The sequence below is a fragment of the Penicillium digitatum genome, chromosome 3 (assembly GCF_016767815.1).
Source record: "Penicillium digitatum chromosome 3, complete sequence".
NCBI lineage: Eukaryota > Fungi > Ascomycota > Eurotiomycetes > Eurotiales > Aspergillaceae > Penicillium > Penicillium digitatum.
This window is the reverse complement of record NC_089386.1, coordinates 995,854-1,018,930: the sequence shown is the minus strand read 5'-3', so window position 1 is coordinate 1,018,930 and position 23,077 is coordinate 995,854. Positions and strand designations below refer to the sequence as shown.

The 23,077-nt window shown below is 49.3% G+C and overlaps 7 protein-coding genes and 1 non-coding gene across 8 annotated transcripts; 6 read left to right on the top strand and 2 right to left on the bottom strand.

Moving 5' to 3' along the window:
- Positions 1 to 245: 245 nt before the first annotated feature.
- Pdw03_7908 (mitochondrial 37S ribosomal protein mS29) lies at positions 246 to 1,818 on the top strand (the record flags this gene model as incomplete). The annotated part of the gene is made up of 2 exons (XM_014677569.1): positions 246 to 891; positions 956 to 1,818. The coding sequence occupies 2 exons, from the start codon at positions 246 to 248 to the stop codon at positions 1,816 to 1,818; spliced, it is 1,509 nt and encodes a 502-aa protein (XP_014533055.1).
- Positions 1,819 to 3,044: 1,226 nt separating this feature from the next.
- On the bottom strand, positions 3,045 to 5,808 carry Pdw03_7907 (Tetratricopeptide-like helical; the record flags this gene model as incomplete). The annotated part of the gene is made up of 3 exons (XM_066101801.1): positions 3,045 to 4,117; positions 4,217 to 5,119; positions 5,229 to 5,808. 3 exons carry the CDS (start codon positions 5,806 to 5,808, stop codon positions 3,045 to 3,047), a joined length of 2,556 nt encoding a protein of 851 aa, XP_065956884.1.
- An 822-nt stretch (positions 5,809 to 6,630) lies between these two features.
- Pdw03_7906 (uncharacterized protein) lies at positions 6,631 to 6,917 on the top strand (the record flags this gene model as incomplete). Its single annotated transcript, XM_066101800.1, has 2 exons — positions 6,631 to 6,844; positions 6,895 to 6,917. 2 exons carry the CDS (start codon positions 6,631 to 6,633, stop codon positions 6,915 to 6,917), a joined length of 237 nt encoding a protein of 78 aa, XP_065956883.1.
- A 498-nt stretch (positions 6,918 to 7,415) lies between these two features.
- Pdw03_7905 (uncharacterized protein) lies at positions 7,416 to 7,880 on the bottom strand (the record flags this gene model as incomplete). Its single annotated transcript, XM_066101799.1, has 2 exons — positions 7,416 to 7,636; positions 7,715 to 7,880. The coding sequence occupies 2 exons, from the start codon at positions 7,878 to 7,880 to the stop codon at positions 7,416 to 7,418; spliced, it is 387 nt and encodes a 128-aa protein (XP_065956882.1).
- Positions 7,881 to 7,941: 61 nt separating this feature from the next.
- Positions 7,942 to 10,002, top strand: Pdw03_7904 (mitochondrial ribosomal death-associated protein 3-domain-containing protein; the record flags this gene model as incomplete). The annotated part of the gene is made up of 1 exon (XM_014677566.2): positions 7,942 to 10,002. The coding sequence occupies one exon, from the start codon at positions 7,942 to 7,944 to the stop codon at positions 10,000 to 10,002; it is 2,061 nt and encodes a 686-aa protein (XP_014533052.2).
- A 2,627-nt stretch (positions 10,003 to 12,629) lies between these two features.
- Pdw03_7903 (Zinc finger, SWIM-type) lies at positions 12,630 to 14,183 on the top strand (the record flags this gene model as incomplete). The annotated part of the gene is made up of 2 exons (XM_014677565.2): positions 12,630 to 13,094; positions 13,173 to 14,183. The coding sequence occupies 2 exons, from the start codon at positions 12,630 to 12,632 to the stop codon at positions 14,181 to 14,183; spliced, it is 1,476 nt and encodes a 491-aa protein (XP_014533051.2).
- Positions 14,184 to 17,827: 3,644 nt separating this feature from the next.
- Pdw03_tRNA114 lies at positions 17,828 to 17,899 on the top strand. Its single transcript has one exon. It is a non-coding gene; the product is annotated as a tRNA-Arg (tRNA).
- Positions 17,900 to 18,291: 392 nt separating this feature from the next.
- On the top strand, positions 18,292 to 18,645 carry Pdw03_7902 (uncharacterized protein; the record flags this gene model as incomplete). The annotated part of the gene is made up of 2 exons (XM_066101798.1): positions 18,292 to 18,528; positions 18,598 to 18,645. 2 exons carry the CDS (start codon positions 18,292 to 18,294, stop codon positions 18,643 to 18,645), a joined length of 285 nt encoding a protein of 94 aa, XP_065956881.1.
- Between the last annotated feature and the right edge of the window lie 4,432 nt (positions 18,646 to 23,077).

Genomic DNA, 23,077 nt, shown 5'->3' with positions numbered 1-23,077 from the left:
ATTGATGTTCAAAGGTTGGTATCAGCCCGAGGAAAAAAAAAAGTTGGTTATCAGATACAGCCGCTTTTCCTTTCTGCCATGACTAAGGCATCTCGACCGCCTTTACTTCTTAGGGCGGGCGGATTTCGCATCAAATTATTGACCGAAGTGTTACCTGCTGTTGTTCTCTCAGCTCAATTCCCACCCACGTGTCCATCTCAGCACCGGTTGTCCTCTCACTGGCCGCGCCGGTGTTTTTGACAACAATGGCCTCCTCGTGGTGCTGGAACTGCCTCTCAAGGCTTCGTCCGACACCGCGAGCACTCCTCCCGCCGTCCGCAACGCCCCGGATTTCCAGCGCCCCCTTCCACTCCACCGCCGTGCACTATGCCCAGCCGGCCAAGAAGAAGGGAAACAGCTTGACTGTCGTGAAGCACAGACAGTCAACCAGCTTGAGAAGGAAGAAGAAGAAGGTTGCTGATCGCGGCGGCCGTCCCCCGGCCGTGGGTGAGCGCAAGGCTTTGCGGAAACGCATTGTCCTGAGCAACCCCAATGCCCTCGAAGTTGAAGGCATGCTAGAGCTGTCCCCGGAGACTATGGTTGATTCCCGTCTCCGTGGTACTGTTCTAGGGTTGCCTGTACCGATGATCGATCAATTGAGAGCAGTGCAAGCCTTCAAGCCCAAACAGGGCTGGTCGATATTCCGTCGACCTGGAACGGTCCTCCGACGTGATACCATTGAGATGGGACGTTTGTTTGAGAAGATCTCTGGGGAGGGTGATGATGCTCAGAAGGGCAAAGTGGTCAAGAAAATTGTCACTGGCATGAAGGGGTCTGGTAAGACCGTGCACCTCCTGCAGGCCATGGCCATGGGCTTCTTGAAGAAGTGGGCTGTAGTCACTATTCCCGATGGTAAGCGGTACCTTTTGCTGATGTATCTTGCAATCTTTCAGCTGCTGACTTGTCAATCTTTCAGCCCGAGAGCTTGTGTCCGGAGACACCGCCTACGCCGCTATCGAAGGTAGCAACCCCCTGCAGTATGTTCAGCCCAGTGCGACCTCAGCTCTATTGACTCGCACCGTCGAGGCCAACCGTGAGCTCCTGGCTAGCCTGAAGGTCTCCCAGAACCACCCGGCTCTGAAAACGCTGAAGCCTTCCTCGACCCTCGAAGATCTCGCCAAGCTTGGCTTCAATGATCCTGCTGTCTCATGGCGCGTCTTCCAGGCTCTCTGGGCCGAGCTTACTGCTACTGCCCCTGCCGCAGGATTGGAGAAGGACTTCAAACCCCGTCCTCCTATGCTTGTTACCGTGGATGGTCTGGCCCACTGGATGACGGAGAGTGCCTACCGCTCCGCCGAATATAAGCCAATTCACGCCCATGATCTTGCCTTCGTCCACCACTTCCTCTCCTTGCTGAAGGAAGGCGATTCCCTGAAGAACGGCGGTCTCCTCCTTTACGCCACCTCATCCTCGAACAGCCCTAGCCCCGCGGCTCTCAAGATTGCCCTGGAGCGCCTCGCCGCCCGCCAGGCCGGTATCAGCGCCTCCTCGCCGGAATACCCGCAACTACCAGCCTACAGCGATGCCGACCCTCGCGTTCTGGAGCTGCTTAAGCCTGTAGAGAAGGCTGTTAGCCCCCTCGAGTTGCAGACGCTGGGCGGTCTCACTCGCGACGAGGCTCGTGGTTTTATGGAGTACTTTGCTCGTAGCGGCCTGCTGCGTGAGATCGTCAACGATCAGTGGGTGAGCGAGAAGTGGAGCTTGTCTGGCGGCGGTATCATCGGCGAGCTGGAAAAGTTCGGCCGTCGTGTTCGCGCCAACGCTGCCGTCTCGAAATAAGGGTTCCATCTTGCATTTCTCTCTCTTGTCTTATCTCCGGCTTTCAAATTTTTGTTTCACGTTTACAACTGTATATCAGATCCTGGGGTTTTCCTTGTGTGTTCTTTGCCCATGTACTTTACAAATCTCACTTGGTCCGCTTGTGTCTGTATGCATATAATGGATCTGTTTTGGAAAAGTTTTTTTTTTTCAACCTGGTACCTCACCATTGCGCCAATGAGTCAGTATCTGGATTGCACCACTGATTAAATACTAATCTGAGCAGCACTTTTCGAAGCCCAACGTTCAATCGATCCTCTATAGCTGTTAAAGAAAGTTTTACATTGGTTCAAGTCCCACCAGTGGACAAAAAGCCATCTAATCCTAAGGCATTTGTTAGCTTGGAGTAAGACGAAAGACCAGGGAGCCACAGCCACTAACCAGATCAATGTAATCCATCTATCCGCAATTTCTTCAGACTCGCTTCAACAGAAAGCCTCTAGCTATTGGCATCGTTGCCAGCGAAGTTCGCGTGGGTCTCGGACTGGTTGTGTGCACGGCAGGGCGATGTATACTTCGTGGTGAGGACGATTTGAGCGCGCACACCGCGGGCTTCCATCTAATCGGCAAGCCTTTTTCGGATTTTTCGGCTTGGTAGTTATTTGCCCGTTTTTTGTTTCCTAAGTCCTTGGGCTAGTTGGGGGAAGAAAATCCAGAAGCTGATTGATTGGTGCTATACATCGTGCTTTACATACGTGTCAATGAAATTGCCTCCGTTCTCGTGGTATGTATCCAGGATCTGAAAAGAGGTCTCTTTGTTGCAGAGGCCGAGGCGTTCTTTCCTGTTTCGGTGTTGGCTTTAATAGTACACCATATGCGGAATTCAATGTGTTGATCATCTATCTTGAAGTATCCTGAGGCAAGGTATAAGATGTCCTCGTCAATTCCCAAGTCAGGTTAGATCTGGGTTTGGGATGGGAGGGTTAACCCCGTTTTGCTGCATTGTATATATATAATTCAATATAAGATGCATGTTCAAATAAATGTTCAAGTAAATTATGTTGTTCGTGCTCGTTCTATTTCAAAAGCTCGGAATCCGCAAGACTTTCACTGACCACCTTCATATCCAAGCCTCTCCCCGTCTGCATCCCATTCGCAACTTCAACACACTTAGTCTCATTGTCCCTGGCCTCATCCTCGCCATGCTCCACCTCATCCTTATCCTCATCGTCATCCACGTCCTGGAATTATGGGTCATCAAGATCGCAGTATCGGTCGTGTATATCATCCACGATCTCCCGATACTCTTTCGTATATTCATCAAGTTCGGAGTGGTCCTCTCCGAGAACACCACCCCAAGTTTCCTGCTTTGGGGAAATAATTACTGGGCCCGGGGTCCAGTCAAATGTCCCATCGTCTTGAGTAGCATCGTTACCAGACATGGATTTGGCCTTCCCATTTTCAACAGGAGGTACAAGTCCCCTGCCTTGGCACCGGGGACACTCGCAGTTCTTTCCAAACAGCTGCACAGCGTGTAGATTGAGATCGAGGTCTTCACCAACAGGATCAGCAATCCGATAACGTTGATACGGAATTCTTATCTCTTCCCCAGCTTTGATGTCCTTGTTCGCCCAGATGACTACGCGGTTGGGGACCTTGTCATCGTATCCCCACTGGGCATTCTCAAAAGGGCGACAGGAATGGTTGAACATGCTTAATCCGGGGAAGAGGTAGAAGTTCCCAAAGGATGGCTCCATTGCCGAGAGATCTTCGTTTCCGTCTCTCATTCTACTTTGTAGTCTTGGGTGTAGCCCCGGTTTGGGCCCATCTCTGTGAGTGAACGTTAGATTTGCACCTCGCCGTGCATGCTCCCAGGGAACAGCATTGACCAGCAACTTCCGCAGCACAATCTGAATAACCCAAGTATCAAATGAGAGGTCACTGAATATGTCCACTCCAAGGTTGAAAAGAATATCGAAAGGTATTTGGATATTACCAGCCAGCGTAAAAGGGAACCAGCTGTTCTTCCACGGCTCGTTCGTGTCTGTACCTGCCTGAAGGACGAGGAGTTCGTTAATTTCATGCGCGAGAAGATTAGGGTCCTCTTGGCGGCGGTGGAGCGTAAGTTCGAGCACACTCTTCAGGAGCAGACTCAGAACAGTCCCGTGGCGTTCATTGGTGTGAGTGAAATACTGTGATCCTCCCCACGTCACTTTGTTAGGTCGCATTGCATCGTGCAGCCAGCCCCAATCGAGGCCACAGAATTCTTGGAAATGGTATGTTTCACGCGCAATAGCCAAGCAAAGGGGGGCCGCGCCGTCTGATCTTGCATCGTTGAAAGAACAGAATAGCAGACCGCCCCTCGTGGCTCTGAAATATCCTACATCTGAACATTTACACGTCATGTCAAGACACGCACAGTTAGACGGGTGTAACCTTTGAGAAAGGAGCATCGGATTACGAATGAAGTCCCAGTTTTCTTTGATGTGCCGAACTTCGTCCGGGTCGATTGCCGTTTGGCAATTGTCGCATCGTGGGGCATGGAGGGGCCCTTCACCTTCATCATCAAGCAGCCTGTTGGGGATGAGATTTCCACGAATAACGGGTTCCTCATAGTGAATCAGGGTTCCTGCTTTGATGTTTGTAGTGGCAAAGACTCCCAGGCCATTGAAGGAATTGTCCTTTGTGAGTGTTGGTTGCACCTGGCATGTCCGTTTCGGGGACTTCCCAGTTTGGACACCAACCGTGAAAACATTTGCATTGAGGGCATCGATAAAATGTGGCGATTCACGTCTCACATCCGCTTGGTCATATGGATATTTATCGGCACCTGAAATCCATCCTCGGCTCCACTCGTGTCCATAAAGGGATGGATGGAGCGCCGAGGGATTCTCTCTCCTGTGCTTGATCTCGGCTTTCACAGGGGCGCTCACTGTCATTCGTTTTTTTGGAACTGACACATCGCGATATGGCAGGGGCCTTTGAAGTTGGCCCTGCATATGGTCTTCAAAATCATCCCAACAATTCAGGGCTGCGAGGCTGAGACTGGTGATGCTGTGAAGGGCGTTCCTCAGAGTGGGAATGAAATAGTTGATACCATTTGCCTTCCTCATTTGCAGAACCTCCCTTGTCATAGAAACTCCCTTGATTTTCAATTCGATCATCAAATGCTGCTGAATGGCGTCCCAAACCCTGGTGTACATCCCGGGCCGCTTGTTTCTTAGGTTTGTCGTCGTCAGTACTTCACAGAGAAGTTCTCCACGATAGGCGTCTCCAAATGGCGAGATCAAAATGGCCCAGTAGGTAATGACAATACGCGCGGCTGTTCCAGTAAGTCGGATTGTACGGGCTCAATTTAATTGCTGCGGTGTACATTTCAAGCGCAGACATATCTGTTTTCGTAAAAGGGCTCATTACAGGCCTTGGCTCACGATGGATACCCCAGTGACTCAAGTTGCTTTGTCTCGAGATCCCAAAGCGCTCATCACATTCGTACTCCCATAGACGACGCTGTAGGTCTTTTTTTCTCCCATCTGTGCTTAGACCCCTCGATGCCAGTTCTTCTGTAAGTGCATCTTTCGTCCAAAGATCCGGGTCTCTGACGTTGAGGCCGTGTATAAACACTTTTTGTTCCATTGCGTCTAGGCCCTGCACGCCGTTATAGGTCTCGTCCAAGCCCTCCGCTGTAAATCTAGCTCGTGCATTTTCACGAGAAACAGGCAGAAGTGGATTGCTCATCAGGTGCTCATAGACATTGTGAGCCAACACATGCATTACCGATTCTTCTTCTTCGGTTGCTCGTGTGTAAGGACGATTGTCATGTGCCTTCCATGCACGTCCGAGGGATTCATCGGGCTGCTCCCAAAATCGACGGGCAAGAAATGCGTCGTCTTCTGTCAACGCTGGGGCTAGTGGCGCTTGCTTGAAGATATCTGGCCGCTTTGGAAATGGGGGTGGGTTGATGATGTCTCCCCCGGGGTAAACTTCGTACAACCGTTGCCTCGGGTCCATCTTGATATCTTATTGTATCAGGCAATTGGCAGCTGTTGTCAGGATGGGTATACGAAAGTGGAAAAGAGTATGGCAGCCCTCGGGAATTGATTTCTTTTAGGTCGCATGAGACTGTGAGCCTGACCCAGACCCAGGGAGTTGCCATGGGAGTATAAATGTCAGACCAATTCTCATACTTGCCGCAGGTCAAGACTGAAAGAAAACTCCACATCAAAGAGACCTGGGGGATTAAGAAAAGATAATCATGCTGGTTTATCTTCGGAGACGAGCGTAGTAGACCCTATAGGTCAACAAAGACCATGAAAAGTATGTGTTCATATGAAATAAACTTGCATCAGCACCAAAAGCCAACAGGAGCATCCGGAAATTTCATCTCACCAATATGCAATGAGCAGAAAGGGATCGTCGGAAGTCCTTGAAATCCACCGAGCCCACTTTTTAGTGGGAAACTTGGAGTATATAGAGGAACTACAAAACAAAGAAGGAGACGCCAACCCTAGAGTTTTCTCAAAGGCTTGTAATCACAAGCCTTGGGTTAAACCCCCGAATGCATCTCTCACAGTAGATACTTGTACATATGTCCAATAGATAGGGTGTCCCAATAGGTTGTGCGTTGTCGGGTGCACTGGGAGTTTCGTGGGGGTGAACCGTGCTGACCCAACCCCAACTCAGCCCTGGAGCCTGGAGAAACCCCCTTAGACACTTTTGAGAAGACTGGACTTTTTTAAGATTCTTCATGTCTTTCTGAAGTGCCTAAACTGCTTCGAATCACCTTACCATGCATGGACAGTCGAATCATCATGATCCTCCCTTACAGCCAGAATGGCGACTTCCTCCGCGTCTTCCCTCGCAGCCGTCGCAAACAAGGCCTCCGCCTCCTCCGCCTCCTCCGCCTCCCCCACGTCCCCAGGTTGCTCAATATTCACCGGCCACCTATGGACCGATTTCAAATCCACAGAGGCTCCCATCAACGAGTGGTGCGGATACAACCACATGGGGAGTGCGGTTCAACCAGAGCTCCGTTCCCCCGTTGCCGGTAAGTCCAATGCCGAAATGCCAAAATGCAAAAAACCAACAGTTGCATAGCCTCGACCTCCCAGTACCAATGAGCAACGATATGCCTATACGCAATCTCAGTCGCATCCATCTGTCACAGCTCCTTTTCATGGGACCCAAACCCCTCCGCCCCCACCTCCGTATATACAAACACCACCGCCGCCACCGCTACCTCCACCACCCAGTGTTCCACAACTGCCCCCAAAGATCCCACAAGGCATCCAACATGTATCAACCAAACCAAACGATCAGACGGGGCGGGCTTCACTGCTCGCTCAGAGCGCAGGACCAGCTGCGATGACTGGATCTTGCGAATTCCACCCTGCGCCTACTCTCAATACAAATACTACATCTGTTGGCGCATCCGCTTTGGGTCTTGGAACACCCTCGGATTGGGAGCATCTTGGCCTAACCCCTGGAAATTTCGATGATGCAGCGTGGTTCCCACCTCGCAGGATGTCCCCTTTGCCTCAGGGGGGGTTTCAACCGCCACCAAGCCTTCCAAGCGAGATTCCTAACGTGTTTGTGGGAAGTGAGTCTGACATGGTCGCTCACCTGAGAACAGACAAAGATAAAACTCCTTCAAGCACTACCTCTGGGGCGACACAGTCAGGACGGGGTGGCTCAAATTCACCCGTCAGTCCATGCACACATGGAATACCCCAGCCGCCTCCACTGGTCCGCACGGAAACCACCAAGTCTGCATTGTCTGTAGGTGTATGTTCAGAAAGCATGGAAAATGTAAGAGATGGAATGGTTCGCCCATTATCGCCTGCGCACAAATCAGTTCAACCGGAACAGCCGAGCAACCCAGGCGCATTCTATCAAAATAGCCCAGTAGAGCACTCACATTCAGCGCAAACCACTTCTTCATCTTTCGACAATTTGCGATCGAACTCGAATAGTTCTGCACAAGTGGTCGAAGGACCCAGAAGAGCGGCTACGCCGAAAAACCAAGATCCCTTCGAGGATCTGGACCCCTGGTCCAAATCATCGTTAGAAAGATTTGTCGCCATGCTACGTAAAGAGACAGTGGCTGACACAGATGAAGAAAGATACAAGCTCTTCACGGCTTTTATGGCGAAAGAGACCAAGCTCCGGGAGATTCTCTATAATATTGAACATGAGCCTGAAAGTAAAGCACTGACTCCGCGAGCTCCTGATCCTGCTGCTCCCCAACCGCTGTCCATTCCCAACAAAATTGAGCCACCTGTTGAGTCAGGACTGATACCCGTTGCAACAGAGGATGAAGATTTCGATGATGTTCGCAGTGAGTACAGTTCAGGTGGTCGGCCTCTGCTTGCTAAGCAAGCGCAACGGGACTCGCAGTTCATGCCTCGTTTATCAACTCTGTCCTCAGGCGCAGAGTCGAGTCTCCCAAGACCCTTATCAATCATGTCGACAGATACGCAGAAGCAAGTCTTGGAGCCCCTGACTACGAACCCCCCGCGACTCATATACACGCCATTCCAGTATACAGAGGGTCCTCAGCGGGGCTCGGATAACCTCACCTTTTCTCGCCCGGCCTACCAGGCCTATTCTGATCTACGACAAGCGGCTATAAGCGGGCGAGTCATGTCAAACGCACTGGCACCTACATCTCGACCGAGGTCAAACACTGCGCTTGCTTCTCCAGCTCGAAACGAGGCAGATGAAACCTTCCTGGGTTTAATCCGTCATAAGAGCGTCGCTTATTCTAAGCCGGCTGAGCGAAACTCTCCGCCACTTCCATTGCTGCCAGAAGCTCTTCGCCATGGCCGGCCGAGGGACCTTGTGGAAGGACTACGCACCATGGTATGGACACCCTTGGACAGACAGTCGGAAAGCTCCTGGCACGTCACGACTCGAGAAGAACTCGGAAAGTTCCCTGATGATTTGTCGTACATCAGACGGACCGTAAATCAATGGGAAGAAACAGCGCGAGCCAGACGGCAACAGTTGGAACAGGAGCGCGTGGCTCGTCAGGATGAATCCGAGCAGCACATTGATGATCTTTTCAATGGGAAAGAGATCGGGTATGCAGACATCAATACGTTGGAAGAAGACTTTCGGCAAATCGAAGCTCGGATCCAACTAGAGGAGGAACGACACGAAGTAGATGATTTCATGACGCATTTCTTCAACCCCTTGGATGCAGGCCTGAAAAATGAAATCTCGGCGCTTCGCAAATCCTACGACTCTGCTCTCAATCAACTCGACCGTGATCAACAGGGCAAGGGCTCGCCAAGCGAGCGAGGCAGCCCATCCGTGACCATGAAGATGGTCAACGACATTCACAAAAAGCTTGAAATCCGATTTCAGAAACGTCTGGAATTGGCCCTTGACTGTGAGCGACGACGGAAGAGGGCTGAGCGACGACCACTTGTGGTCATGGGTGATATAGCTGGTCTGCAAAAGCTGGACGGCGAATTTGACCAGATGGAACGGCGAAACATTTTAGAAGCATGCAAGGATCGTGATGATCGAGCCAACCGACTCATGGATTCCTTCGACGATGCAATCTTGAATGGGCTAGGCATAAATCAAACCCTCCTTGACGAGGTTGCCTCGAAAGCAGCCCAGCTAGATACCACCACCCTCCGAGCCTCCGGTCTACCGCACTCTGAAATGGAGCAGATTCTCAAGTCCGCGGCAACCTTTGCGGCGTCCCTCCGCGCCGATTCGGAGGCCATCATCCACAGCGCTGGGGTTGCAGATATGGCCCTAAACGATGCCGACTATGGAGTTTCAGTTGCCGAAGCGCGATATGCCAACTCAGATCCGGACATTTTCCACCGGCTGGGTGATGAGAAGAAAAAAGAGGATGAGAAAATCCAGGATGAACTGAACTCAAAGTTGCAGAGCATTCAGAAGGGGCCTTTGCAGATTGAGGCCACGATTCAACGCCTTCTCCTTGGCTTACACAACGACACACAAGCCGCTGCCCCCATCTTTCCAGTTCAAAGCTCTTCCCCAACGGGTCCATCTGCTGAAGTGCCTCTACCTCCCAGTCTCCGCCCTTCGACTACTAGCCCGGTTCTATCGTCCAGCCCAGCTCCCGTGAGCCAAAACACAAGTGAAGACTTGGAACATATCCAGAGGCTTCGCAGAGCGCTAGAGGCAGCCAAGCAGCGCAATGCTGCTAGGGGTCATCATTGACCGGGTTAGAAGCAAGAACAATGGAACACCCATGACACGACGAACTGCAACGAATCTTCTTGCGTTTCTACAATATACCCATTTTGTCTTTTTTCTTGTCCTATCCTTCAAATGTTTGTGTTTCTGCTGCTACGTATTATCAAAGTTAATACCCACTTTACGCAATCTATTACTCAAATGAAGAAGATAAATTGCCGATTTCAGTCATTGTGTCTCACACACTTAGTTTACAGCCAATTGATCCTGCGTGAGCCCCCCATCTTGTCTGATTTGTTCACAGCAGTCATGTTTATAAAAATATTCTAAACAAGACTGTGGATATCGAAGTTCAAATGTTGCCTACTTCGACAACGCAACATTTGACGGAATCTTTTCCCCTCTTCTTGTCTTACTGAGGTAGTTTTCTGGTCTTGTCTTGTTGGCCATAGAAGTCAGCACCAAAACCTTCTGTCCTAATCATCCACAGAGCTCGCAGGACGACTTTGATGATAGACCTGATGGGTGAACCCACACCTTTCCCCCCCTCCCAAAAGACCCTTAAGGGCTCCGATGCATTTGGAGGGTGCGCTAATTTCACTTTCGTCTCCCTTCGCGCCACTGTGGCCGCGTCATGGGCAGGGGCCAAATTCAGCCAAGTGATTCGACATGCAGGACGGGGGAAAAAAACGCACAGACGATATCTTTGAACCCTCAAGAACCAAGCTCAATGAAGTTAGTCATAACATACGTCCTGTGTAAGACTGGTCGTAGTGCAGAGCAAAGTGCAATTTTGAGGCGCCGAGGGATAGCGATTGGCAGGCGATAGCCAAGCCAATGAGCTAAACGCCAGCTGTTGCCGATCAACGGTATTGCGCAGTCAAAAGTGCCTGTCACAGCTCAACAGACCTTGTCTCGAGCTGCCCTGGTACTTGGGCCGGATTAGCTTGCAGGGATAGAGGATTACCCCCAAACCCAATCCCCGATGTGGCGGGTCTTCCTGCGCCGCACAGCTCCCTGTGCGCCGCCCTCGGATTCGCTGCGCCCTCGCACTATACGAAGTACAATGGATATCACCCCCGGATGACTTGCGGCCGAGAGAACACCGCAAGCAAAATAGTCTCCTGCGCAGGACTTTTGGACCATTTGACATGTCGTCTTGTTGGGTTACACTTCGGCTATCCACTTTCCAATGATTGATGCTCACTCTGCGCGATATGCATAGCAGATCCCTGTTATCATTAACGCATCTTTGATGATCCGGAGACATCATATGGTGTCGGAGAAATCAAGACACTGTGGCGTATACAGCTAGCTTATTCTGGGCTGCGCTCGCCGTAGGGATTGGAGCATTGGAATTCTCAACGGGTTCTCTCCATATCTACCAATAACCTAATCACCATCCTCCTTTGGATTGGTCCTTTCCATTCACCTACGTTGATGAACAAGGCTATCAACTGCGCTTTCTACGTTTTTCTTTTTTCAGGCATGGTTGTCGCGTGGATTGGCCGTGTGACACCTGGACAAAAGAGCCTCGGGTCCCCGACCTATCCGAGGGCCATGGCATCATGGTAATGCTCCACTACGGAAAATACCAGGGTGCAATGATCGCCAAGGGAAAGGGAACTTATCCGAATGGCGGGTCCAAGTCATGCTGTGCTGGAGCTTTGAAACAATTTCCAATTTGCTTTCGGTTGCTCGGGCGGCGATCGCAACTTGTGCTTCTACGTTGTAGGGTACAGGCTGGTTTTTATCTTGTCCTGTACAGGGAGGAGAGTACAGGTCTACCCAGCTTCTGCGGCATCGTGCATGCGCTTTTTCCCTGCGTCAGGGCTAATATCAAGCTCGCCAACGGCGTCTACGCATGCGAATACAAAATGCCAGCTTTGCATTGGCCATCTGTAGAATCAGCCACCTGGTGACTCTCGCGGATCTACATACAGCATACCAAGATTTAAACTTTTTGTCAATTCTATTTACATCTTTTCCAGTCGCATAGATAGCTCTCAGACAAGGCCAGCGCAGCATCTTTACTAGATATGGCCCTGTGTCCTCGGAGACCGCCGTAGTCATCCTCGGGGCAACACTCTATTCCCGGGTGCCAACCACTAAGCCCCGGATCTTTCTACCAGATCCCCCGTTAGTGGATGCCTGTGCGCTGCGCGATGATGCTGATCCCATGAGATGGTGCCAGGTAGGATTAAACGGTGCAGCCTTGTCGAGACATCACCCCTACGATTCTCTCCTGTGGCACCTCCAATTGAGCCTCTAAATTTTCCCCTCTTTGCGACCTGAGAGAGCTAACCTTTCACTAAGCGCTGTTGGAGGGGGGAAAAACCTTGCAACAGCAAAGACCCAAAGACCGATCCCCCCCCCCACAGTGAAATTTGAGGCAATTCTTTTTGCGCAGGTGAAATGAGAACAAAAGCATGAAATGCATAGTGCCTCTTCAATGGCCCCTGATTATTTAAAGCGGGCGCCAGGGAGGCCCGTTCCATGGTTCAGTGTACCCGCTTCCGTCCATGGGTCGGGAGAACTCTGTGAGTCTAGGAAAGTTCACCGTATGGGAAAATACGTCTGTTCTTCGCATTCTGTAGCCCCTCTTTGATTTCCTTAGAGGAGGCCCGTCTTATCCCTTTTCTTTTCGTGTCATGTCCGCTCCAACAGGGCAACTTCACAGGCTGTCCATTGGTCGAAACATGCCAGTTACAGTCCTGCCTGCTAGAGCGGCCCGCGCGGGGCGGTCAGACACTTCCAACGACGACAGTGAACGTGGAGAGGATAGATCTTCAGAGGAGAGCTCTAGTGATGGAGAAGAGGAGGAGGAGGATGACGATGAAGAAAGCAGCAATGACGAACGGTCCGAATCCAATAGCGCCTCCGTCCTCGCAACGTCCGGCATTACCTATGACCTGAGCCAACTGGATTCCGAGTCTGAAGCCAGAGCCATCGTGGGCTTGACCAGCCGTTTTGATGTTGTCAACTGTCGCTCTACTCCCGCTGGGTATGACTTCCAGCTGTCGGATCAACCACGGGTGCACATTGGCGCGGATTCGTCCACCTGCACTTGTGCGGTCTTCCAGGATCAACCGGTTGGGGCGTGCCAGCACATCTTTGTGAGTATGCCTTTTGAGAAAGGAAGCTTGGAAGCTGAAGGGCTTGAACTGCCAATACTAACCCCATCCCCTGAACAGTGGCTTGTCGATCAACTGCACGGCTGCTTCCTCCCCACACCTCGCTCGACGGAGGTGACACTAACTCCAGATGGACGTCCGGACCGCCTCCCCCGCATTGAGGACCTGCTGAAAGATAATCTGATGTCAGTCGCAACGCAGCTCAAGTGGCAGTACCTACGAGAGGAGGATGGAATGACGCGAACAGAGAAGGTCCGGGACATCTTCTCTGCATTCAGCGACAGGACTCTTCCAGAAGACACCCGCCGGGACTTGACAGAGACAACTGAGCAGGCACGAACGGCAGAGCAGTGCGTGGTCCAGGGAGATTTCGAAGCGACAATGTTCCGGCTTGCAGTGCACGACGATGGAGTTTTCAACAGCCTCTGCAAGGCAATGCCCGCAGGCGCGTGTGCGGCCATATACTTCGACAAAGTACAAGAACAGTCACGCCGACTGCTCAACGACTTTGACCGATACTGCGCCACCGGCGAGTTGCCCGCGAACCCCGTGAGCCCAGGTCTCGGCGTAGAGGTCAACGACGTCGTAACACAGCTCCAGCGTTCTGTATCCCGGATTGAAGTCAACATCGCAATGCGTGCCCCTCACGGCTCTGAAGGTGCTGCCGAAGCCCTCGTGTCTCTCCTGGAGTCCGTCGTGGCTCGCAATAATGATCCTCTCGAAGGCAATCCCCTGGGTCGGCAGTCCTTCCACGGCGAGGATGAAGACCAGCGCAATCTATACCACTTGCTCATTGGGTCGGTCGAAACAGACTCCGAAACAGACGCGCGGCACTTTGTCCTTCACGCGCTTGATGCCCTGCCGCCGGTGGACCTCCACCAGTGCGCCAACCGGCTGCGTGACATCCTCCGCAAGATCGAAGTCAACCGTGCCCCGAAGCCATATCTTCTCCATCTAGGATCGTTGATTCGTATCGCTGAATCGGCCGCTGCCGCTGCTATCGGATCAGGGCAAAAGCGACCGGCGGTTGGGAATGGTAATTCGGGGGGATACTCTAAACGAACCCGTTGAATTGTTCTCGATCTTTTTTTTCCACAAATGTTTATTATCTTGTTCTGGGAGGCTACCTGTTCATTCATTGCAATACCCCGCTGCATCATGTCTTTATGTTTCATCAGCGACAAATCGCACCAGTCCTATTTTGCTTCTCAGTCATGTCATGTCATTCATTTACGATGTCCGACCATCAGAGCCATTACTATTGCCATAGTCAGTTTCACATACTATCTCTATCACAGGCAACGCAAACAAAGTTTCTAAATCCATTGGAGCCATCAATATACATGACAAGTAAACGCAAAATACGAGTCCGATGAGAACATGTCGTCATTCCCAAACCCAGCACGACGGCTTTGGGACCCCGCGTCCATGGTCCAGTCTCGTAAGCCGGGTGTCACCGCTCCCACCCACCTGGACAGAGGATTGAGCTAGCCCGATTGATGAGATTGAACCACGGAACGAGCAGCCGGTGGAGTGTGGGTCAGCCACACTTTGAAAATGTCTCGTCAATTTTCGAATTTTCTCGTTCTTGGGCGCCGAACAAGCACACGAATCAGCAAGACCCGAACAAAAACCCAGATCAAGATAGGGGACCATCCATGGATACAGTATCCCAAATGTCGATCTTGAGATCCAGATCCGTGCGATCCCTTCGCACATGCGACAACATGTCTCCTAACGTCTTGAGTACGGATGGCTCCGTATAAATACAGGGACTACACGGCATCCCACTTTGAATTTTCGAAACTGCCCCTCAATCCACGCCCAATGCACAAGTCAAGTTCGACAGCGCTCACCAATAACGCTCCGCGAAAATGCGGTGTAATCGTACGATTGGGCATACACTATACGTACCTTGTAAATTAAATTAGATTGTATGCATAATTAGGCCATTGGGTTCTACGTGCACTCAAAGGTGGATATTATCATAGCAAGCTTTTTTGACTTTTTGGACTTTTTTGACAGGAATTGACGCCCAGTGTTCAACCCCCGAGATTAGGCCGTGAAAGTCAATTTTGGGCCGTGCACACGGCTATGTTCCTGGATCCGGAGGGCTAATTTGCTTAGTGCTATTTAGCTCATGGCGCGGGCTTGTCTTCGTGTACTCCGTAGGTGGACACCTGCTACAGAGGTGCTGTATATTATGACAATGGCAATATATGAAAGGATTTACCAAGATGGTGTTCAAGGCAATGGAGAAAGTGCGCATGGGCGCGATGGATGTATTTCGGCCCTGAGAAAGAACTCTGCAAGTTGTTCGAGTTCTACTAGCAGCAACTGGCAAGTTTGAAATTTTACTAGCTCTGTGGTTGAATTCCAGCTTAGCCAGAAAGATGCACGAGGGTTATGTCCAGTTGGGCGAGTAAAGGGGACCAGCTCGCACTATGTAGTTCTTGCCCCCGGGTATAGAAGAGCCATGTAGCTCTGCAATGTACAATCACCATGTATGAAACTACGAGCTTTTCAGCGAAGGATGATTGAAGCTTTTGCCTAGTTTCCTCGGATGATCGAACCTACATAGTCAAGGGAAAAGGCTTCAAAAACAGTTGACTATTCTAAATGTGCATAGCATGTGTTGAGAAACTCCCAGTAAAAAAATTTAAATCTGGAAAGAACCGCAAGCATTCCCAGGACTGTGCATGTCCATCCCACGGTTCAGAGTAACTTGTCGAATCTTGATCCACGGATGACCTCCGACGCCTATTGCGAGTTTTTCTCGGCGATCGGCTCACAACTAGACCACCACTCCGGTTCAGCACAACCTGTTGACAACCACAGAAAGCCAACCTAGCATAAACAAGATCTTCAGTCAAAAAAAGAGCATGCGGCGAGTTTTAGAAGAACCCCCTGAGATACTCACTTGTAGCAACTGGAAATCATGGAAGAATGAGATCAAGAAACACGCTCGAAAAGAGGGGGTCTGGAAGTACTGCAACCCCGATGCCCCAGCTGAATACTACCCCGAGCTCCATGAACCCGAAAAACCACACATTTCTACCGTTTGACCCGAAGTAAAATCTATCGTCGAACTTGGGGAGGATAAATTCATCGAACTGTCCTCGATCGTGGACCAATACTGGAAGCAGATGCGCGTATACGAAAAATATTCAAACAAAACTGCAGGTCATCTTCGAGCTTATAGAGAACCATGTCGATTACAACCACTTGAGTCTCATTAAGAACGCGGAAACGCCGCTGGAGCAGATGGTGGTGCTATCTGTTAAATTCAAGAAATCTTGCCTAGAAGATCTGCAGCCAAGGTGGGAGCGTATACAAGAAATGGCTAATAAGCCGGATGTACAAGAGCTATTCCAACAATGGAACGCCCTGTTCACAGATTGCGATAGGTATCTCTCTGGTGCTGCTCGAAGGAGGGATGCCTTTTGGGATTGTGTCGAGACAGCGAGAGATCTATCAAGAAACCGGCTGCCTCTCACTTCCCAGCACTGGGTTCAAACCCCTGGCCATTTTGAGTCGAGAAACTATGGATATGACCGCGCTCAAAGCCCTTCACAAGCAAGGCGGGAGTCTATCACTTCCCAGTACTGGATTGAATACTCCGACTATAGCCGATGAATGGGGATGATTGCACTCAGCCTCATCCACCGACTAGACGGGAGTCTGTCACTTCCCAGGGCTGGGTTTCGACCCCCGATAATTCTGAGACAAGAAACTATGGGAATAATTGCATTCAACCTTATTCACCCGCTAGAAATGAGCCGGAGTCGACCACTTTCCCGGGCTGGTTTGAAACTCTCGACCATGGGAAGGCGAAGAACTTTAGGGATGATTGCGCTCGACTTCGTTCACGAGCTAGACGGGGGTCTGTTGCTTCCCAGTTCGGTCTTGGCTACTGCGAGCCAGCGATCTCCACTGAACGCACGTCTTTGGATCCTCGGTCCAGTTCTGTGGCAGCTCAGAGTGATCAGCGTGAAGATTTCTCCGGCAACAGTTTGGAGACAACGGGTCTTCTACGACGATTTGACACTGCCCCGGACGAAAGAATGCGAGACTTGACTGCAGTAAGCTGCATGAGTGGCAGACAAGACTGCTTTAGCTTTATGTGGGTGACTGTTTTTCTGGTGTAGAACTTTATGTTTTCTCGTCGGATCCATTCTCTTGATCAGAATAAGTCCAGCATCAGTCTCAACAGCGAGGTATTGCCTATGGTGCACCATGATTGGGTCCTTCGACGCTCCGCATCACACCCGTTTTCTGCAGAGGGATGAGACAGTAGTTCTAGTGGTGAAATCTAGAGTGGTGTCTCCTGTAGATGTCTCCATGACTGACAAATTGAACTGTGTTATCCAATTCAAGCATAAGGTTAAAAAGCCTAAACACTCTCTACTAACTACGGCATAATTTCCTCAGAAGAGAGGAGGAAGGAATTTAATTTTGATGAAAACTGACGAAATAGCGTGTGGAAGCCTGACAAGTCATTCCTCGACATTTCGCATTTCACATTTCGCACAAAGAAGACCCCTCTAAAGATACCTATAGTGATGTTTTATATATTTAATTCCTCATGCCATCTTAGGCCAGACAAATTAGACGACGAGTGGCTAAGTAGTCATGCTTCAAGACCATCTCAAAATCCTCTGGTTTTTCAACTTTGATTTATATAACACATCTGGGCACTAACTTACAATATCAGAGGCCGGCTGGCCCAATGGCAAGGCGCTTGACTACGAATCAAGAGATTGCAGGTTCGATCCCTGCGTCGGTCACTCTTTTTTTTCGTTCTCAAGTTCCTGCAACGGAGAATGCCCTCTTATTTTGCTTTTCATATCGATTTATGAAATCCTTGGCCAAAAACAGCCGATTTCTAGAGTTTGCGATAAGAATTTTATATTCAATTGGTGCGAATTGTTAAAAAATTATCGAAAGTGTCGTTACCCGGAGGAGATATATATGTCCCAGTCTCATCATCGCACCTCGGTCGCTCAGTTATTTTGACGAAACGACCAAATTGTCAGAGGTCACGAAAAGGTGAAGTCGAATTCAATTTCGACATATACAGTATTCATCCCGAGAGACTTAACAAAATCCAGCGTTGAATCTTCCCCTCCTCGGTCTCATTAAATACCTCAGTCAAGGCATCCATCTTCTCAGTCCCACAATGCACGGTAACAACACCCCTGGCAGTAAAATCCACAGTCTCGATGGCCTCCTTCCGACTCCTAACTACCGAACCCGTAATCGACCATTGCTTGAGAATCATCGTAGATGGGAACGCCGTCGCAATAGCCTGGGGGTCATTTTTCGGAATGCGCACACAGACCACCGTGCCACTGAGACGCAGCAACGGCAATGCCTGCGCATATGCCGCATTCACAGCAGTACGGACAACTGCAGCGTAAGTCTTCAGCTTACCCGTAAGCAAATGAACGTGCTTCCTCAGCGCGGCGCCATTATCGTCCCTTAGGAACTGCGTTTTGTCCACGAAAAGATCCGCCCCAGATTCCTTGACTAGTTTTTCTTTGCTGCCGTGGACGACATCAATCGCTCGCTGGCCCCTCCTCCGGTCTGAAAGCTAAATTATCAGGTGGCATAGGCCGCTACCGGCACAGGAATCGTCACTCGTTACCCAGGACGCGCGTTGCTACGCGTCAGTGCAGAGTATACGGCTGTGCCCGTGAACTGGAGTGATGCTGCTGCTGCGGAGTCGAGACCATTTGGGATGGGAGTGCCGGTCCTAGTGTATATTGCTGGAGTGTTCCTGGGGTTCAGTAGCCGGAAAAATTTCTGATTGATGTACAGTCCATCGGCACTGGCTCTGGCAGGGTACCATTTGATGATGTTAGGCTTGAGTAAGGAGAGTGAATTGTATGCGCACGGCAGTGCCCACTTCCATTGGAAACCTATTTTACGCCGACCTGGTTTGAGGATTCGGTGTCTGCGCCGAGCTTGATTACCCTGCCGACAACTTCGTCGCCGCCCATTTAGCCCGGCTGAGTGGGATATCGGAACGTGCTCCAAGGGGAGTCAATAATTCTTGTCCAAGCTAGAGACAAAAGAGGTATGAATACCCCGTTGGTCATGATACTAGAGTCCGAGTGACATACACCCGAAAGTGTTCTATTCCTGTTAGTACCATTCTAGCATTGAAATCACGGCAAGGCATCAAGATTGATCAGAACCTCGCCGGCACCAGGTCCTGGGACATATCATTCCACAGCGTTGATCGAAACCGTCTCAGACTGGCCATAGATGGCGGTCTTCTGCTTGGCACGGATTTTAGGAGCGGCCACAGTGATTGACAGGTTGCATACTCAACTCTGAAGTCAATCTCAATAGGGGTTTTAGCGCCTGATAGATATCTGCAGAGCAACCACTTAACCAAATGCTGGAATGGGGTTTAAATAGACCATCCCATCTTGCGCCAAGTAGTGAAAGAAAAAGAACTAGATCAAATATGGAGAAGTTTCCGGGGTTGAATTACGGGGCTGGGAGCCTTCGAATCGATCAGTTGCACCCGCTGGATAATGCAACTTTTCCCGGATTTAGACTGTAATAACGGGAAAGCTAGCTGTTTGAATCTTACATTATCCTAATGTGTTCCTTTGTGTAGGGATGAAATGAGGGGTGAGATGCAGAGTCATTGAATGACCTCGGCTCCCCTAAGCTGCATCCTTCTATTTTCATTTATATCCATTGCTTGAATGAAAACTAGAGTTGGTTAAAGGCGTGTACTGAGGAGAAAATGCATGGGATGAAAGATCGAAAGGTGTATATATCGGAGAAACCCCAAGGTACTCCTGACCACATGCATTTCACAACATTTATGATGATGATGATGCTGAACTCATTGACCCGATCTAGCTCGCTATTACATACATGCTGCTATGCGAGGGCTGCGTCCTAGAGCCTGCTGCCAATGGCAAATGATGGTGAATCCCCAGTAAATACCACCCTATATGATGGACTCGATCTCCCGAGGTCCTGCAACCTAAAAAGTAAGGCCATAAACCGGCCGGCGTAACGTATTCGGTAAGCGAGCTGGCCACCCCAACCAAAACGCGTCCATGAATTAGATATTAGTTAGTTCAACCACCCACCATGCCACCAATTCGTACTCAATCCTCTCGAAACTCAATAGAGCAGGAGGGTAGGATTTTACTAGCTATCTAGACTTTTAAAAATCAAGAAATCTCTTCAATTCGTGAAGTGGCGCGCCGTTTTAACGTCCCAAGTTCTACCCTTTCCGCCCGCCTAAATGGTATACAACACCGCGCGATTTCTCACGCTAACTCTTATAAATTGACCGATACTGAAGAGGAATCTCTTTAGAAATAGATTATCTCTATATATTCCCGTGGATTAGCCCCCGGCCCTCTATAGTACAAGGAATAGTAGATATTCTTCTTTAAAAGCGTAGAACTACCCCGGTTCTTTCGGTCGGCGAGAAATAGGTGTATAACTTCGTGAAACGGTATCCTCTCCTCTCCTCCCGATTCTCGAAACGATATAACTACGAGCGTGCGAAATACGAAGATCCTAACATCATTATCGAGTGGTTTAATTTAGTTTAAAAGATAATCCTTCAATTTAGAATTAACCCTTGTGACGATCTAGGAGGATTTCTGCCGGAAGTTTCCGTCTTGATGAGGTTTGCATTGTTTGATTGTTGGATCGTGACAGGACCCCATAAAAGGTTCCTGTCTCGCAGGTTTCTTTCTTTCTTTCTTTCTTTCTTCTTCTTTCTCTGTACTTAGTATTCTCGTTGAAATGCACTCTTTTGTTTAAAGAACTGGCTGGTAACAACCCTAACGATATTTATAACTTTGATAAGACTAGTTTCGCTATAGGATTAACTGTAACTACGAAGGTTATTACGAGGAGTGAATACTACGGTCTGAGGCTAGTTTCATAACTTAAAAATTATGAATAGGTAACAGTGGTTGAATATACGAATGCTTCTAGGTAGGTGCTTCCTCTATATATAATTTTTAAAGGTAAAGTCTTTATTAAATCATAGTTTAACGGCCTCCTAGAGGATTAGACTTCCGCAAAGCTCGAAACCCGACCCTTTTGAGGGTCGAGTCGGGTCGGGTTTCGAGCTTTGCGGAAGTCTATAGAGGATTAGCGCTTCGAAGTTAGCCCCAACGGCTAGACTTCTAATAAAAATTAGACTTCGCTAGCTAGAGAAGGTCTTTATTCCTAGTACTTCGTATGAAAAGGGGGTATACTAGCTTTTAATTAGACTGCGGCATATCCGCTCCAATGGATATCAGATCGATCCTTATTGTCAGGGTGCGGGCTGGCAGGACGGTATGATAGGAGATGACTGGCAGGGACAGGTCGTAACAGATCAGATTCACATTGACAGGGAGGTACAGGCAGGGGCAGGCTAATATACAAGACGTAGCTCGAAGAGCTACAACAGGATCTAGAACTGAAGTTCAAGATAAACAGGTCGGAGATCACGTGCCGTGATCTTCCTTTTACTAAGCATTACGGTTCACACCGTGACACTTATATCCGCAATTTGCGGATATCCTTGGATATCCGCACTAGCATAACTCTCGCTTACTTTCCCCCTTATAGCCTGTCACATGATCTTAATGCAGCTTACCAATATTTCCTTACCACTGAAATAAACGCATGTTTGGTCCTGACAGAACCAACCCCTTCAATCGACAGTCGGCCCTTTGAAATTTTAGGAAATAGACATGTATCGAAGGTCTCCTTATACAGTATTTGTAGGTGGTGTCGTAGTTTTCTTAGTCCAACGTTTTCATGTAAAGGTGGCCGTAGATTAACGATTTTGTGGTAAATTACATGTAGAAATATATATTTAACTACTGTTAACTATGATAAACTTCGTAGGAGATAGAACATGGAAAATCAAAACCTTTATTATTGGATAAGTTCGTTCGATTTTAGGCTCAAATAAAAGCTAAGAGTCCCAGCTGTCTACTGATTATTTTCTTAATCCGTTTTGACTACTAGAACTTGAGAAACCCGAGATAAAAGTTCTCAAAATGCGGACTTTGCGAGTTTCGATGTCTTGCGGATATCTTGTGGATATCCACAAAATATCCACAAAATATCCGCAAGATATCCTTAAGATCCGCAGGATATCCTAACAGAGCATGGTATCTCGGATCGTGTCCTATCAGTGACTACAGACAACGCAACCAACAACAATACTTTGATGCAGAGTGTCCAGGACCACCTTCAGTCTCAGCATTCATCAGATCTCTCAATCTTCCGCGTTCCATGCATCGCGCATGTGATCCAGCTGAGTCTGAATGAGCTTCTTGGGAAGCTTAAGGCAGTGCCAAGCAATAAGGAGATCGAGTTAGAGTGGTCCGAGGAAAAAACCCACTCTTTCCAGAATAAGCGCAATACCTCCGGCAGTATCCAGATCACATATACATTGAAAAAGGTATATCTTCTACCCCTAGATCCTTATAATGGCTAGACTAATAAAAGTATGGAAGATCCGAGGACTAGCAGTCTTTATTAATGCAAGCCCACAACGTCGGGAGGCATTTATAGCCCTTCAGCCGGAGCCTGCATTGATTCCAATCCAAGATGTTCGGACACGATGGAATTCAACATTTCTGATGCTCAACCGTGCCAAGAAGCTCCAGCCATTCTATGATCAGTATTGTACTGATCATCAATATCTTTATTTCAAGCTCGATCAAGAAGAGTGGCGTCAAGTCGAGTATCTTCTTCTTCTGACAAAGCCCTTCTTTGATTTCACAATGATGCTATCAAAGACAAAGGATATTACCGCACACAATATCTACAGTATCTACAATAAGCTTTTCTCTCATCTCGATGCAGCCGAGGCGAAGCTTAAGAATAAAGGTGTGATCTGGAAGAAACGGATGTTATGGGCACTCCAAACAGCAAAGAAAAAGCCTTCCAAGTACTACACTGCCACCGAATAC